This window comes from Xiphias gladius, chromosome 13 (genome assembly GCF_016859285.1).
Source record: "Xiphias gladius isolate SHS-SW01 ecotype Sanya breed wild chromosome 13, ASM1685928v1, whole genome shotgun sequence".
In the NCBI taxonomy this organism is placed as follows: domain Eukaryota; kingdom Metazoa; phylum Chordata; class Actinopteri; order Istiophoriformes; family Xiphiidae; genus Xiphias; species Xiphias gladius.
Window position 1 is genome coordinate 14003681 of NC_053412.1, and position 16849 is coordinate 14020529.

General features: G+C 39.5%; 2 protein-coding genes across 2 annotated transcripts; both read left to right on the forward strand.

Annotated features, from left to right (window-relative positions):
* Nucleotides 1–3693: 3693 nt before the first annotated feature.
* LOC120798299 (CD59B glycoprotein-like) lies at nucleotides 3694–4655 on the forward strand. The gene is made up of 4 exons (XM_040142508.1): nucleotides 3694–3747; nucleotides 3909–3978; nucleotides 4178–4303; nucleotides 4472–4655. Exons 2-4 carry the CDS (start codon nucleotides 3930–3932, stop codon nucleotides 4576–4578), a joined length of 282 nt encoding a protein of 93 aa, XP_039998442.1. The 5' UTR covers nucleotides 3694–3747; nucleotides 3909–3929; the 3' UTR covers nucleotides 4579–4655.
* Nucleotides 4656–6813: 2158 nt separating this feature from the next.
* LOC120798307 (CD59B glycoprotein-like) lies at nucleotides 6814–7777 on the forward strand. The gene is made up of 4 exons (XM_040142519.1): nucleotides 6814–6849; nucleotides 7011–7080; nucleotides 7329–7454; nucleotides 7623–7777. The coding sequence occupies exons 2-4, from the start codon at nucleotides 7032–7034 to the stop codon at nucleotides 7727–7729; spliced, it is 282 nt and encodes a 93-aa protein (XP_039998453.1). The 5' UTR covers nucleotides 6814–6849; nucleotides 7011–7031; the 3' UTR covers nucleotides 7730–7777.
* Nucleotides 7778–16849: the final 9072 nt, after the last annotated feature.

The following is a 16849-nucleotide window of genomic DNA, read 5'->3' on the forward strand; positions in this document are numbered from 1 at the left end:
GGTCTGACCCATGAGTCCTGAGTGCTCATGTATTAACGTGGCAATGACTACTGAGAACTCATCGGTTGGAACGTCAACATGTTGATGGCTGTTGTGGCCGGTGTGATCCCATCGCAAGTTGGTATGTAGTTTATCCATAGTTTAGATTTATATTTGTCAGAGGAGACTGAGGATGAAAAAACACAACACACGTGTGTGTGAGTGAATCATCAAAATTATATTTCACAGAATTGACCAAATTGACTATATATTGTTTCTTTGCAAGTTGAATAATCCTATGAGTTTAAATGGGTGCCGGCAGCTGAGGAACAGCAGAGATACAGTGACAGAGATGAGTGAGAGAGAAAAAGAGGCAAGAGGGCTTCAAGTATAGCAGAGAAGCATAGAAAGAAAGCATAGGCATAGGCCACACCAATAGACAGCCAAGTCTAACAACCTGAGGAAACAAGGTAGAGAAACAGGTTTATGTATGCAACAAGAAAACTATGTAACAAAGTAAGTGGTTTCTTTTCATATACACACGATACATTATCAGTAAATTGATTTTCTTTTGTTGATTTCAGACAGAAAAACAGGTCAGGAGGGAAACCTCAAAATTACACAGAGATATTCAAAAACTGAAAGATCTCAACAAACAAAAAGAATAACAGACAAACTTTGCAAAACGCTCAAAAGACATTTTGAGGTCCGCAGCATCAAAAACAAGGTGACTGCTAAAAAATTTCCCTGTTCCTGCCAAAGAGCAGAGATCACTGTTTGTCCATCGTGCCCTCATGGCCAACATCAAAGACACCTTTGCCACCACCAAAAAGAAAACACACACATAATGGCCCAATTTTTAACTGGGAGGATCCTTCAAAAGTATGGATTACAAAAGGAAATTCACACTGTGGCAATCGGTGCCTTTAAGGACACACGCCCCTGAGTTACACACATGCCCACCTACAATAAGCATATCAGGTTTAAACCACAATATGGCCTGCTTATACTCACTCTCGGAAGAGGCCAGTCCACCTGCTGGTGATGACTGTGAGTCTGCCAAACCCAGCAATGAGCTAAAACGTCTGCTGTTTCGTTAGGTTACCCGTCCTTTCAAACCGGACCTTTCTCCACTTCAACCTACACGCCGCTAACCCGCCGGCAACCCACCTGTCATCCCTGCGTCCATTCCTGGGAGCTTACTACGACTATGGACCAGTCTATGGGAGGTAACTCTCGAGGTTCTGGAGAAAAAATGTACATAGCGGTTTGTTAGGCAAGGGGGATTTCTCTGGAGTAATTTTGAGGCCCCTGCTTGTTTTGTTGTGGAATCCTGAAGAGGAGTCTTGATCGAAAGAGTGAGTAAATGACTGGGGGGTTGGAACCGGGGGTTATGTACTCTGCAACATTTGTATAATTCACTGTGGTGGACTGAAATAATTTAAAGGTGTTTCTTCCTTACCTGCATTTTGTATGTGTCTGTTTATGGGCATAGGGTTGTTAGATTGTGGTTGCACCAAGGGTCTTGTATTTGGGCAGGCATCCTTGGTAATAACACTTTTGTCAGACCTGGACCTGAGTGGCACCCCGGCTCAACATTAGGTGAACTGCCATTTGTAGCTGATCTTCCCACTGTTCTCATGATTTCTGAATTTTAATCCATCTAAGCCCTCAAACATCCATTTATGAAACCACTCACCAGTTTGTGTTGGGTCAAAAGACAGAATGGCTATGATTATAATTGAAGATCTTATTGTTTCTCTTTTTCCCTTCACATTTCTCTTTATATTTGTCTTGACTTCTAGAGCAGCAGTACCTTCTACTGTTTGGAGAGAGTGCTAGGGCTGGGCTTTGGGAGAGAGAACTGAAAAAACTTAAAGCACCTGGTTTTCCGAGGCTGTCTCCCATCAAAATACTATGCAAGCTTCCGAGTTTGGATGAGATCTGGCGATCAGGGTGGTATGGCCGTGAGCACTTCTCACTCCCAAACGTAGGGGTCTTATAGATATTGATCATCGCCATCATTACTCTAGTACATTCCGCAAGGTTCACGAGTACCTTTCCTTCCGGAGAGTTACACGCTTTCCAATTAGGAACATAGACCTGCAAGACATGACCTAACCAGTAAGCTCAGATCCAACCTCAAAGGACTGCACGTACAACATGTGTCCCAATTGCAAAGACTGGGAGTCTGCCATAGCAACAGAAGGTAACCTGCAGGAAAATGTCCAAATGATAGCAACAAGGAAAATGTGAAATGTACCCCTAATTATAGGATCACCCCATGTATCGTGGTGATGGAACACACAAATATTCCATTAAAGAGTGGACGAAGAGAAGCTTCTCCAATGATGATGTTGGCTGAGCAAAAAAGTATCGTCATGTGACTGTACTGCATGTATGATATGCAGAATGTCTGGAAACTGAATGTGTGTTTATGTGAGTTTATGTGGTAAATTCATGCTTTTCAGAGCAGAAATGAATATTGTAATATCATGTGTTATTATACCGATTGTATTAGTAATATCTGATGGTACAAATTATTATTTTTTTTAACTAATTAGTTAAGTAGTAGTAGCAGCACTAGTAAGTCGTATCAGAAGTGTGGTGACTTTTTAGTGGCTTTTTTAATTCCTGGCAAAATATAGAGACAAAATAGTCAATAGTCAATCAATATGGAAACTAGCACATCAGCAGTCTGTGGGGGAGCATGAACTGTGTTGCTACAAAGCCAGGATATTCTGAACATAGAGAGAAGCAAATAAAGTATTACACCTCTTGTTGTATTTAATTCCTTTTCTGCTGAGCTAAGCCTCTTTCTCATCCACAGGTTGATCCATGGGAAACAGGCTTCTGATGCCCTCAATTTTCTAATCTAAATGTCAGTTTGTTCTACACAACACAAATCCAGTACCAGCTGGAGGCACAGACAGGGTATTTTTAAGTTAATATTAACACCAGATTTATCTTTTACCTGTCCACCATGTTGTTTAACAGCAGTCAGTATTAGATGAGCTCACCCTTAGGCTTTTTCGTCCAAAACAACATTTTGGCTTTCAAGTCTTGAGTCACGTTGAGGCTTACAGCAGCCAAGTCTCACAGCAGAAGAGTCACAGGACCAAACTGAATTCATCTTTTTAACACTTTGCACACTCCATATAAATGTATAGCAGAAGAAGGCAGGCTTTGGGGGACAGACACAGAAATGGAAAGACCAAAGAAGCCAATAGACGAATAACAACAGAGAACATTATGATGATAATGTTTCTAATTATAATGAACCAAGCAATGGTATGCAAAGGACATAAAGGATGTTAGTATCAATTAAAATTATCAAGTCAAAAATCATTAAGTGACTGAGTGTGTCAAAAGCAAATCAGAAGACCTAAATTAGTCAGGAGTCTTTTGCAGTTTCTTTTCATAGATGTGGAGTTTATGTATCGGTTGAAAGGAAATTTTAAATAGACAGTTGTTTTAAAAATTGTTATATTAATAACAGAAGTTTACAGTTGAGACCTCCATCAAAAATGATTCTTTTTTTTTGTCTTTTTAACATCAGTGTAATTTTCCAATACTACTTGAAATGTTTCCAGCAGAGTTTTTTTTCCCCACCGCGTGTGATATCTCTGTACCGGGTACAGATGGTTCTACAATATGGGCATTTCCCACAGCAGTGACCATTATCAGTGATGTGCAGGTCGATGAAGTGGTATAAAAGAAGAGACGAGGCAAAGGAGAGTCACACTGCAACCTACACAGGTTTAGAAGGTAAGTGTCACTCAGACATACGGCCATGACTTTATACATAGAATAATAATTTTAAAGAATTAAATCACAAAAAAAGGCTATGGAAGGGGTAGTCTAAAGCGGTAACTTGATTTAGGATTTAGCTTCATTTAGCTTTTGATTTTTATTTCCTTCTCCTGCAGAAACCACAAGAAACACAGAAAATGAAGGTCTTTGCTTTTGCTCTTCTGCTCCTGGTGGCCGTCACTTACGGTAAATACAGAATTATTGGGAGAAATGTGTTGAAGGTCCTTTTAGCTGTGCACTGTTTAAATCAATCATGCATCCTCTTATATTCCTCGCGGGTCAATGAATGGGTCAGCAAAGTCTGAACTTGAGCATCTGGTTTTGATCCGGACGTCTGCAGCCTCCAACGTGTTTTAGAAGTCCTGTTTGTCTCCATGAATCATAGGTGAGGCCCTGCAGTGTCAGAACTGTGTCCGTCAGACTCCTGACGGACCCGACTGTGTGCCGACTGTGGAAACCTGTCCTCCAGACTTGGACGCCTGCGCCAAAATTACCTACCCTGCCCCTTATGGTCAGTACTGTCAGCCTACTATCAAAAGACAAACCAAAAGAAATAATTTTCCCTGACATTACAATTGAAATATTGGTATATTCATTTTACAAACTTTTGTCTCAAAATTGCTGCGGTACATTTTGAAAAACTACTTTTTGTCACTAATGCTCTAATCTCTTTCTGCAGAGAACGTTTTCCACAAGTCCTGCTTCAAGATGAATGAGTGTCTGAAGCTGGGATTCACTCAGGGTCTGCAGGTCAGCTGCTGCAACTGGGACGACTGCAACAAATAAGACTCCACCTGGACCAAGAGATACCTTACATAACCCGGTTAAAACACAATAAAAAACGTGAAGCAAGCCTTATTGTTGACTTGTATTTTCCTAAGCAAAATAAAATGAAATAAAACTAACTTCCCATGGTACCAAAGATGACTGGCAAACTAACTTGAAACCAACATGTAGTTTATGCTAAATGGTCTCTCTTTTTTGAGTCTGGTGTATTTGACTGTTGTAGAAGTTATGTAGACATACAGTAAGATTCAGCATTTACAAAGTTAAAATAGGAGCTACACTATGTCCCATCCTGCTTCCTACATCCTAACAGGATGCTTTGTACAGCCACAAGAAGGGTGGAATCTCAGCCACAATCATGTTATCCTTACAATTCAGGAAGTTGTGACCTCTCTGATACATTTGATCCAGCACCATTGTCCAGACATGCACCAGGAGAGAGTGTTTGGATGCAATGCGTTGCCTCAGCTTTAAAGTCAGCATTTGCCTTTGTGCATTCTCTTGTCAAACAGTGGTAGCACACACAGGGAAGTTGCGTCCCAGCGGGCTGCGGTTAAAACGGGATTTCAGCTGTTTCGTATACAACAATCATACTGAGATGTAGTTACAGTAACCAGGCTTTAAATTATTCTGCAAGAACACTTGCTTCCAATGGAGATTTACATAAAGGAAACACAAGCAGTTAATTATTTAATACTGCTTCCTTTGTCATGAATGAATCTCTTTTGAATTACTGCCTGCCGAGCTGTAAAGGTGGGAGCAACAGGAGGAGTGTGAACTGTGGGAACAGTCCTCACCAGAAAAATGACAGCATAGGTTATTTGTTCAAATGCTCAAAACATGTTTGTAGGGTAAACCTATGCTTACATTTTCCTGACAAGGTACCATTTGCGGTCACGTGAGTAATGACTTTCCTACCTCAGAAGCAGAGGAGCAAGTACCATGATGTTATAGTGCTGCGAACCCTCTTGGGGAGTAGCTCTGGTTCAACACTCGAGTCAGCAAAGCATGGGAGTCTGACACCAGACACCACGTTCATTTTCCATCTCCTAAGAGTCAGTGTCCTTTTAACCAAGCAGTTGCCTGTTTTCAACTGGTGCAGAATGCAGCGGCAAATGTTCCGCTTACAGAAGTGGAGACCGTATCTCTCCAGCCTTTGCTGAATTACAGTCACTGTCCTCTTTGTTTCAGAATTCAGTTAAGTATTCTATTACTTTTAAATCCCTGCAACGTCGAGCTCCACTTTGCCTTTTACATCTTTCAGCTTCTGGAGTAAATGAATGAGAGCTTTGAGTTAATGGATAAATATAAGGGTAACTGAGAAGTGATACCGTTTCGATGGTGGTGATGATGGGGTTGTCAAAGACGATAAGTTATCACCAATGTTATACCACGTAAGTAAGTAATAATCCGGGGGAAGACAGACAGATGCACAAGTAAGGATGTCTCTTCCAGCATATGGGGGAGTCTATAAAGGAGTCCTGGAGAAATAGTTAAAGATTTTAATGTACATATGTCTAGTCTATATGTTCCATGACACCACTTTATTCAGCATATGTTAGACTGTTTATTGTCTGCAAATGTAACATTCAAATAATGTCCTCATATGGCTTCTAATCATGCCATTTAGAAACTGTTTGCTAAAAGAGAATAATATCTGGATACTTCATGACTGTCTCAGAATATGGCTGTATTTTTGGAGGGGCAACATTCATGCCAAATGTATGACGTAAAAGACTTTGAACTTGGAGATAACGCCAAACCTGATTATCTGGCAACTTATATTCTTGACAAAGGTCTTCAGGGAATTTCTACGCATGCAATTTAAATAGACAGTTGTATTAAAAATTCTTAAGTGACTGAGTGTGTCAAAAGCAAATCAGAAGACCTAAATTAGTCAGGAGTCTTTTGCAGTTTCTTTTCGTAGATGTGGAGTTTATGTATCGGCTGAAAGGAAATTTTAAATAGACAGTTGTTTTAAAAATTGTTACATTAATAACAGAAGTTTACAGTTGAGACCTCCATGAAAAGTGATTCTTTTTTTTGGTCTTTTTAACATCAGTGTAATTTTCCAATACTACTTGAAATGTTTCCAGCAGAGTTTTTTTTCCCCACCGCGTGTGATATCTCTGCACCGGGTACAGATGGTTCTACAATATGGGCATTTCCCACAGCAGTGACCATTATCAGTGATGTGCAGGTCGATGAAGTGGTATAAAAGAAGAGACGAGGCAAAGGAGAGTCACACTGCAACCTACACAGGTTTAGAAGGTAAGTGTCACTCAGACATACGGCCATGACTTTATACATAGAATAATAATTTTAAAGAATTAAAGCACAAAAAAAGGCTATGGAAGGGGTAGTCTAAAGCGGTAACTTGATTTAGGATTTAGCTTCATTTAGCTTTTGATTTTTATTTCCTTCTCCTGCAGAAACCAGAAGAAACACAGAAAATGAAGGTCTTTGCTTTTGCTCTTCTGCTCCTGGTGGCCGTCACTTACGGTAAATACAGAATTATTGGGAGAAATGTGTTGAAGGTCCTTTTAGCTGTGCACTGATTAAATCAATCATGCATCCTCTTATATTCCTCGCGGGTCAATGAATGGGTCAGCAAAGTCTGAACTTGAGCATCTGGTTTTGATCCGGACGTATCTGAACTTTTCCACATTTTTGGCTTTTGACAAAGCAATATTAGCTGTCTGCAGCCTCCAACGTGTTTTAGAAGTCCTGTTTGTCTCCATGAATCATAGGTGAGGCCCTGCAGTGTCAGAACTGTGTCCGTCAGACTCCTGACGGACCCGACTGTGTGCCGACTGTGGAAACCTGTCCTCCAGACTTGGACGCCTGCGCCAAAATTACCTACCCTGCCCCTTATGGTCAGTACTGTCAACCTACTATCAAAAGACAAACCAAAAGAAATAATTTTCCCTGACATTACAATTGAAATATTGGTATATTCATTTTACAAACTTTTGTCTCAAAATTGCTACGGTACATTTTGAAAAACTACTTTTTGTCACTAATGCTCTAATCTCTTTCTGCAGAGAACGTTTTCCACAAGTCCTGCTTCAAGATGAATGAGTGTCTGAAGCTGGGATTCACTCAGGGTCTGCAGGTCAGCTGCTGCAACTGGGACGACTGCAACAAATAAGACTCCACCTGGACCAAGAGATACCTTACATAACCCGGTTAAAACACAATAAAAAACGTGAAGCAAGCCTTATTGTTGAGTTGTATTTTCCCAAGCAAAATAAAATGAAATAAAACTAACTTCCTATGGTACCAAAGATGACTGGCAAACTAAGTTGAAACCAACATGTAGTTTATGCTAAATGGTCTCTCTTTTTTGGGTCTGGCGTATTTGACTGTTGTAGAAGTTATGTAGACATACACTAAGATTCAGCATTTACAAAGTTAAAATAGGAGCTACACTATGTCCCATCCTGCTTCCTACATCCTAACAGGATGCTTTGTACAGCCACAAGAAGGGTGGAATCTCAGCCACAATCATGTTATCCTTACAATTCAGGAAGTTGTGACCTCACTGATACATTTGATCCAGCACCATTGTCCAGACATGCACCAGGAGAGAGTGTTTGGATGCAATGCCTTGCCTCAGCTTTAAAGTCAGCATTTGCCTTTGTGCATTCTCTGGTCAAACAGTGGTAGCACACAAAGGGAAGTTGCGGCCCAGCGGGCTGCGGTTAAAACAGGATTTCAGCTTTTTCACACACAACAATCATACTGAGATGTAGTTACAGTAACCAGGCTTTAAATTATTCTGCAAGAACACTTGCTTCCAATGGAGATTTACATAAAGGAAACACAAGCAGTTAATTATTTAATACTGCTTCCTTTGTCATGAATGAATCTCTTTTGAATTACTGCCTGCCGAGCTGTAAAGGTGGGAGCAACAGGAGGAGTGTGAACTGTGGGAACAGTCCTCAACAGAAAAATGACAGCATAGGTTATTTGTTCAAATGCTCAAAACATGTTTGTAGGGTAAACCTATGCTTACATTTTCCTGACAAGCTACCATTTGCGGTCACATGAGTAATGACTTTCCTACCTCAGAAGCAAAGGAGCAAGTACCATGATGTTATAGTGCTGCGAAACCTTTTAAATCCCTGCAACGTCGAGCTCTGCTTTGCTTTTTTTTTAGATCTTTCAGCTTCTGGAGTAAATGAATGACAGCTTTGAGTTAATGGATAAATGTAAGGGTAACTGAGAAGTGATACCGTTTCGATGGTGGTGATGATGGGGTTGTCAAAGAAAAAAAATTATCACCAATGTTATACAATGTAAGTAAGTAATAGTCCGGGGGAAAGCAGAGAGAAGAAGGAGAGGACAGAGAGAGAGAAAAAAGAGATATTGGGCAAGGGAGCGCACTTGTAATAAACAAGTTTTTGTAAATGAGCAAAAGGTTAGTTGTTGAGGGACAAGGTAGTAAATGTGATATAATGGTAATGTTATGTGTATAATGGGTGAATGTATGCATGTGTATGTATGAGCAGGTGTGAGTATGGCAGTATGGCTGATTTAGTGGCATTCACTAATTGCCAAAGTTGAAATTAAATTGAGATGTATTATAAACGGAGTCTAGTCTTTTTCCATTTCTTTGTGTTTTGTGAGAATATCTGACCAGTGATTGATGTTTATTGTCTTATTGTTTTTCCTTTTTGTAAGGGTCGTCTTCTTGGCGTTTTTCTCGGGCAAGTACATGGGTATTGTGTTTGGATAAATCGCCAATTATGCACAAGGGTGGAGAGAGGGAGAAAGAGGAATGCGGACACCCAAGACTGAGGAAAGCTACCGTCTCTATCTTAAAGTAAAAGTGCTGTACTTATTTTCCAAATTACAGCAAAATTTAATGGGCTATCTTTTGCCACTTGCAAAAAGTCACCACAGTGTCAATGTGGTGGACAATGGCAATACCTGGACTGCCATTTGGACGATTTTGGGGATGAGTTCTATCCATTTGGGAGCTGACTGTGCTTTAGTGTCCAATCCATTCTGGGGTGGTGTTGAGCCAACATTATCTTTCCCAAATGGAAGCCTTTTTGTATACTTGGAACACAATGATTCCAAATGAGACCCTTTTGTCCAGATAATGAGTCCTGAAAGGCCACTTTTTGTCCAGGTACAGTACATTGTCCCAGTTGACTCCAGATACATCATTTTTTTCTCCAAATGCATCAAATTGCCTCTGTTGAATTATGTTAGGCCACTTTTGGCCCAAATGCATTACATTGTCCAGGCTGAATCCAGGAAAGCCAGTGTTTGTCCAGATGTAGTCCAGTCCAGTATTGTAAAGAGTACAGTCTAGACCTGCTCTATATGAAAAGTTCCCTGAGATAACTTCTGCTATGATGTGGGGCTATATAGATAAAACACACTTGACTGCTTTGGATCCAGATGTCATACAGTCAAATGGGCTTGTTGAGGACAAACCAACACTATCACAGTAAAGTCCAGTACAGCTCAGTACAAAGTGGCAGCATTCCAGTCTTTTGTAATTAAAGAACTTATTCTGTTCTGTCCACACACGAAACCCATGTACCCGGTTCAAAAGTATTCCAAATGGGCATGTATGTTATTTGGGAACCTTTCTGTCCACTTACCAGAAGAAAGGTGTCAATTTTGAATACCTTTATATCAAGAATCTGGATTCCCCAAATGGATTTTTTTTGTCAATTCCAGAACTTGCTTTTTGAGTGGATTAAAAGTTTTCCACATATACAGCTGCTTTCTATCACCTCTTTTCTTCAAGTGTGGTTAGCATGCTAACCAGCTAGCCCTGGCCCAGCCAGCCCGTCTTTAGCCTTTCCGATAGCGACTCACCGTAGCGCATGTTGGTATGTAGCACTAAATTAGTACAGTCACCCAAATGAGCAAAAAAGACTTATAGATGGCTTTAAAATATGCAGTACAAGTGTACTGCATAAGTGTTGTTAAAGTTTTATCAAACAATCAGCTGACAGTCTAATTTCCAGGGGCCAACAGCTTACCTCAAAGACTCTGAGATACCAGAAAAATCGATCGGGTGGGGAATGTCAGCAACATCACCCATTAGGTGGTGAATGTGGCCAAAACTTGCTGATGGCTGATGCGGCTGAGGAGGGGAAGAGGATTGGGGATTGGAGAAAGACTCGCGCTGCCAGCCCTACCTGCCTCATCTGACTTGATGAACCTGACTGCACTGTTTGTTATCATGCGTTTTGTCGGATCCTTGCTTGTGCTCCTGTCAAACACCAATGACTCTGACTCCAACATTGACATTTTTCTTGCCAGTTTGATGAGAAAACGTCCACCTACTGAATGGTGGCCAAAAAAGAACAGTAAGAAAACTAATGCAAAAAAAGACAATAAATAATTAGACTGGTATGCACTTTTTCTTTCTTTCTTTTCTTCAGCTTGTAAAGACACTACATGTCGGCACATTATTATATGACTCCAGGTTGGATCAGAATGTGCTAAACCTTGCAACAAGAATGTGGAAAGAAAATAATTGCTTCTTATGCTTCGTCAATTGCTTGTGAATTAATGATAAAAGAGAATGTAGTGTCAGATATTGTTTGTGTGTATAATGACAACGCAGGCAGGGTTCTGGTTATGGAGTCTACACTGTATGTGAAAATAAAAAAAATTAGACTTTACCTTAACATTCATGCAGCGAATAATGAAGCTGAAAGGAAGGTAATGTTTGAAAATGTAGCACAATGGTTTACATCCAACTGTATCTTTGTTAGTGATTGGAGTGTAATTTTAACATGGATTGATATTACAGATAATGTTTTTAAGGGTGACACTAGCAGAGTGGCTCTGTTTGAATTAATGAAAACCCACAATCTAGTGGATTTTCAGGAGATAATGTACCCAAATAAGAAAGAGTTTAAAAATAGAGGTATCTGGTATTTCAGTGCTAGCTTGATTGAGGATGAGACATTTAGAAGAAAATGGCAAATTCTTACAGAGCATTTTTGAAGAAGTCGCCTTTATAGTAGATGTAGTAGAGTGGTGAAAAGAAGAAACTAGACTTGTTACCTAAGTGTAACTGCATAAAGTACATTGCGCTAAAAAATTAATTAGACCTATGAGAGAGACCGAAGCAGAGGTGCCATTATAAAGAGTAGAGTGAGACACATTCTGCAGCGCTTAGGGCTAGAAAAGAGAAGACAGAGCAGAACTCACATTGAAGAATTCAAAAACAAGAATGGGGAGATACAAAATGACTAAACAAGTATATTGCACACTGTACATAATATCTAAAAAGAACAGTTTGAAAATCATAACATAAATAAAGATCATTTGAAGGAACCCTTAGAGATCATAGGCACATGTTTAAATTAAGAAGACAGGTTATGGTGAGACACCCTGCTTATATTATCAGAGTCCAAGGATGGATGGATTATCTAGTGAGTTCTACCAATGTTTTAAGGGTCCGCTAGTTCCAGCCTTGTTAGCATTATTTAATAGCATACAGAGCAGCGGTTGTACATGCACTACCTTGACACTCAGGTTAATACCACTCATCTATAAGAACAGAGGAAAGAGGGACAGCCTTGAAAATTAGAGATCCTTTAGTCTACTCTACACTCATTACAAAATATGAATGAAACTCCTGGCAACACATTTAAAAGCAGTCACAGGCTTGAGACACAGAAGCACATAGCATACCCGGGTGCAATAAAAGTGACACGATTGGTATCTTTTAGGTGTGGCTCCGCAAAAAGCTTTTCTGCTCCACCCCCAGTTTTTGAGAAATTTGGTTTCGGACATGGCTTTAGGAGTTGCCGTGGATCAGCTCAGATCTTTAAAATCCAAAATTAAAAAAAAAAATAGAAATCACCGTCACTGTGGAAGATTTCCAAACTAATTAATGCACATTAATATGTATGACTTACCCATTAACATACTGAACAGCCTTTGCTCATGTTTTCTGGAGAGGGGAAGCCAACATGTTAGCACACAAGATGCTAACAGCAGATTACAAGAATGGAAGTCTGATATTAATTGATCTGATTTTTAAAGAAAGAGGGCACTGAGATTAAAGATAGTTTTTCCAAAAATTTCTTTGTGATCGATACACCTACATTATTTTTATGATACTGTAATTTCTTGTGGACAATGTAGTTTATTCAACCTCTGCCCGCTTATCCCCGGAGGGCAGAGGCTAAATCTGAACCTGTTTTATCTGGAAATAAGAAAAGCCTGGGGCAGAGCAGTTAAACCACAAACAGGGCACAGGTGATGAATCAGCCGATATTTGGCAAACCCCAATTAACCTATCCTAACATTTTCTAGTAGTAACACGGAAGCTGCAGATATTCACAAAAGTAAAGATGTAGTCACTTGAATGGCAGGGCAGACAAGATACTGAACCAACTCAAATGTAAGCAACAGACATATACGAAGAAAATGATTGGTATCTTTTGTGAGAAACAAGAATAGCGCTCACTCCAGACTAGGAAAAAGACTGGAAAAACACTTTTCAAATCGAGGAAACAACCCCAATTTGGCATAACATGCGCTGTAACTTAAAAAAGCTATATGTATGTTTTTGCTATCGCTACATAGCCAGTGTTAGCATTAACAGCTGTTTACTTTCCTTTCCGATAGCGACTCACTGCAGCATATAGGCTTCCCTTAAGAAGTAGCCCTGCCCAGATGGCGTATTATAACCTATCGTAAATGCAACTATGGCTGAAGCTCTTGGCAAGTGAACCCCATCACCACCCACTCCCGGCAAGGAACCATGTTCAGTGACAGAGAAAACATATATAGCCTCTTTAAATAACGATCAATCCTTAAATGGTCTTTTCAAAATCAAACACAGAAGAGTCTTCATGGGCATCGTCCTGCAACAAATAAACAAAAGAATGTATAAAAGAAAATGAAGTAGACTACGTCCATTATAAAATGTACAAGATGAAGAACCCGAACATTTACTCTTGCACTGTCTGGCCCACACCTTCTTCCAGCATTAGATGAGAGGTCTGCGACAGAGAGTACTGCGACGCCCTCTTCACTCTGCAGGAGATGGGAGACCGCCATCAGGGGACTCAATACGAAGAAGAGTCCCAGTTCGGATGGCCTACGCAAAAGAGCCGAGGCCCTCCCAGAACCTTGACACTTGGTCTAATCCTTCTTGTTTATAAGAACAGAGGGGACGGCCAAATCCTGGAACTACAAAATTCTACAAAAATGATACTGGCAAACAGAAACAAAAACTGTAAGAAATACCATCGTTGTTAACACTCAAACCTATAGCATACCCAGCAGAGACATCACCAAAACCATCCTCTCTCTTAAGGACACAATACACACCACAATGCTCCAAGGAGGTAGAGTTAGGAAGTCCGAAGTCAACTTCCATAAAGCGTTTGACAGCGAACATCATTTCCTATTTCTCACACTCCACAGATTTGGTTTCGACAACATTTTATCAATTGCATTTCATTATTATATAGCAGTGCACATAGCAGGTTGAAAATCCAAGACATAGGCAACTCAAAAATGAATTCAAACTAACTAACATGTCTGGAAAGACACATTTCAATACTGGCTAAACAAATCTGGACACTACCACTAAATGCATGGTGTGGGGGACGTTGCAAACTCCAGGTGCAACATAGACAGCAGAAAGGTAATCAGGACATTAAAGGACAAAAACATCTCATTCAGGAAAAGTCCAACACTCACACATAAGAGATTCCCCCTTTGCTGAGCGGCTACTCCTAAATCCGCCTGTGAAATAACCACAAGAACCTGGTATCACATCTACCTGGAGCGGGCCAACAATCGGCCCAAATCAATGAGAAGGCACACAGAAGAACACGTATAATCTGCAACTCACATGATGAAACACTTGAGCACATCTGGACAACATTTGGACTGTCCCACCCTTGTGCCTTTCATGGAGTGAAATTATGCACTGTAAGAGGGAAAAATCGTGTCTGTTTTTGGGGTTTTTTTGCATTTGGTCAGGGGTAACGTTTTCCCTTTAATTTTGGGTTTTTATTTCAACATAGACGGTTACTTTGTTTAACGTCTTGTAAGGTTAGATATTTCCTCTATTTTGGGTTAAATTATTCCAGCATAGGTGTCATATGTTAATTTTATAGAGGAGTAGAGGTTTAGGGTTTTTATTTTATTTCGCGTTTCATTAATTTCAGCACCAGTTTTCCATTTGTTCATTTTGTTCAATTCATTAAGTGTTTTATTCAGCTCATACTGTTATGGTGTAATCTCTCTCTTACTGTTGTATTTTAATTATTGATATTCAATTTATGCACTGAGCACTTATAGAATTATGTATTATACAATGGATGTTTGAATATTTTGTGATAACTAAGCAGGGTCAGTCCTCGTTAGTTCTTGGATGTAAACCTTTTCACGTCTCTCTCAGCAGAGGGTGCTGATGCTTCTTCTTTGGACACTGTCAGAAGACAGAGTATGCTTTTTACTTTTAAATTAATAAATACCTTCCATGTTGACATTATGTATAAATGTTTTAAATTATTTTAGAAGACCATGATAATTCTAAGCTTGTTCTTAATTCTTGTTAAGTCAAGACCCACTTAGCAGATTTCTTGCAGCGCTATTGGCCACGTTGGGCTCAGCATCAACAGATGGAGGACAAAGTCTTTTCAATCTTTCTGAACCAAAGCCATGATAACTGAGCAAACTGCATTTGCTGCTGAACGACATGTGGTCGAAAGCTCTGGAAGTAATCCAGTAAGTCGAATTTCAGTACAGATTCCCTTTTTTGTATCAAATATGATACTGTTGTTTATTTACTATCTGTATCCAGTGACATATCCTGTGAAAAAAAAAGTAAAAAAACAAAAACAAAAAAACAAAAAACCCTGAAATGGACGAGATATCATTTGATCCTGATAGTAGGTTGATACACACTTATCAGTAATCTTTTTTATTAATTGGTGCTGCATTTAAATGAAGAAATTGCAGAGACACATGAATTTTGATGGTAAAATCTTTCTTTAATGGCAAATCAATAATGTTAATGGATTTATTTTAATATAAATGAACTTAAAATACCAGTAGTACAAAAGTAGCTAAACTGAAAGAGCCATATGCAACCTCCAATTGTATAATGTGGGACAGATGAGCTGTTCGACTTGCTGGCAGTGCGTCGTGTTTCACAGTGCTGCTTCCACAAGCTAACATTCTCCAGTTGCCCTGAACGAAGATCGTTTATAAGAAAAACTTGACACAAACATTTTTCAAGCTTCACAACTAAAACAGAAGTGTTGTATTGACCAAATAATAGCTTTTATTCCATTTAAACCCATTTAAAGTGGCATTTTAATCCACTCTTGCAAGTTATGACATTATCTAATCCATTATAAGATGCTACTACTAGCCCCAAAATGAAAAATGAAGCATCTTCAAGCCAAGATAACAGTCAATACTGTCCACAGAAAAAGAAAAGAGCCATGTTACTACACATTTGAAGTGGATTCTCACTCATACCACAAACAGGGTCAATTGAAGATAATTAGACTAGCTCCGATCATGAACAATGTGCTGAGCCCTCAGGTTTTTCTTGTATAACCTGATGCTGACCTTCACTTTCTTATTATTTTCAATTACGTCCACGTAGCATGGTGAAACTGTTTGAGGGAGTGGTTGTGTACCTACAAAACAGCAGGGTTCCAGACCCAGTTTCATTTGCCACATGAGACTATTTCCGTTTTTTGAGTGTTTCTGCCTTTTTTAAACTAAGCTGACAGTTTAGCATTTGTTTAAAAGGAAAAATCCAAGCCTCTTCAGAAAACTCACAACACTTTACGAGCGATTTTCCGTGTCAGCAGCATTTATTTATTGGTGCAGGACTGAACAAACCCAAACCCTGCTCTGTGTGTATTGTGTATGTTTAAAGTACAAATTTAGCACTTAGCAAAATGCACCATGCGAGCACAATATAAACTGAAAAAAAGTAAAGGCCTCAAAACTACATTTTAACTTAGGTCCCCTCAACAATTCAGAGCCTCAAGATTATGTAACAGTTCTGATCATTTCAGTTTATAATGAGCTTTAGTGGGTCACACACAATCAACAAACACAATTTGCAATTAGTTGAATTACCACAAACTAACTACCACAGGGTTAACCGGAAGCAAGTTGGAAATCCAGCCTTGGCATTTCCATTTTGTTCAGGCTTTGAGTAGTGGGACACGGAGAAATTTTACAACCACTGAAGCCAAAAAAAAAAGTGTCTGAGAAGATGTAGAACGGAATGTTAGGA

What these genes read in the sequence shown, in the direction of transcription:
- LOC120798307 (XM_040142519.1), top strand. Translation starts at nt 7,032, where the DNA reads ATGAAGGTCTTTGCTTTTGCTCTTCTGCTCCTGGTGGCCGTCACTTAC. An exon ending in CCTGGTGGCCGTCACTTACG is followed by an intron (nt 7,081 to 7,328) that starts GTAAATACAGAA and finishes CATGAATCATAG; the next exon opens with GTGAGGCCCTGCAGTGTCAG. An exon ending in TACCTACCCTGCCCCTTATG is followed by an intron (nt 7,455 to 7,622) that starts GTCAGTACTGTC and finishes CTCTTTCTGCAG; the next exon opens with AGAACGTTTTCCACAAGTCC.
- LOC120798299 (XM_040142508.1), top strand. Translation starts at nt 3,930, where the DNA reads ATGAAGGTCTTTGCTTTTGCTCTTCTGCTCCTGGTGGCCGTCACTTAC. An exon ending in CCTGGTGGCCGTCACTTACG is followed by an intron (nt 3,979 to 4,177) that starts GTAAATACAGAA and finishes CATGAATCATAG; the next exon opens with GTGAGGCCCTGCAGTGTCAG. An exon ending in TACCTACCCTGCCCCTTATG is followed by an intron (nt 4,304 to 4,471) that starts GTCAGTACTGTC and finishes CTCTTTCTGCAG; the next exon opens with AGAACGTTTTCCACAAGTCC.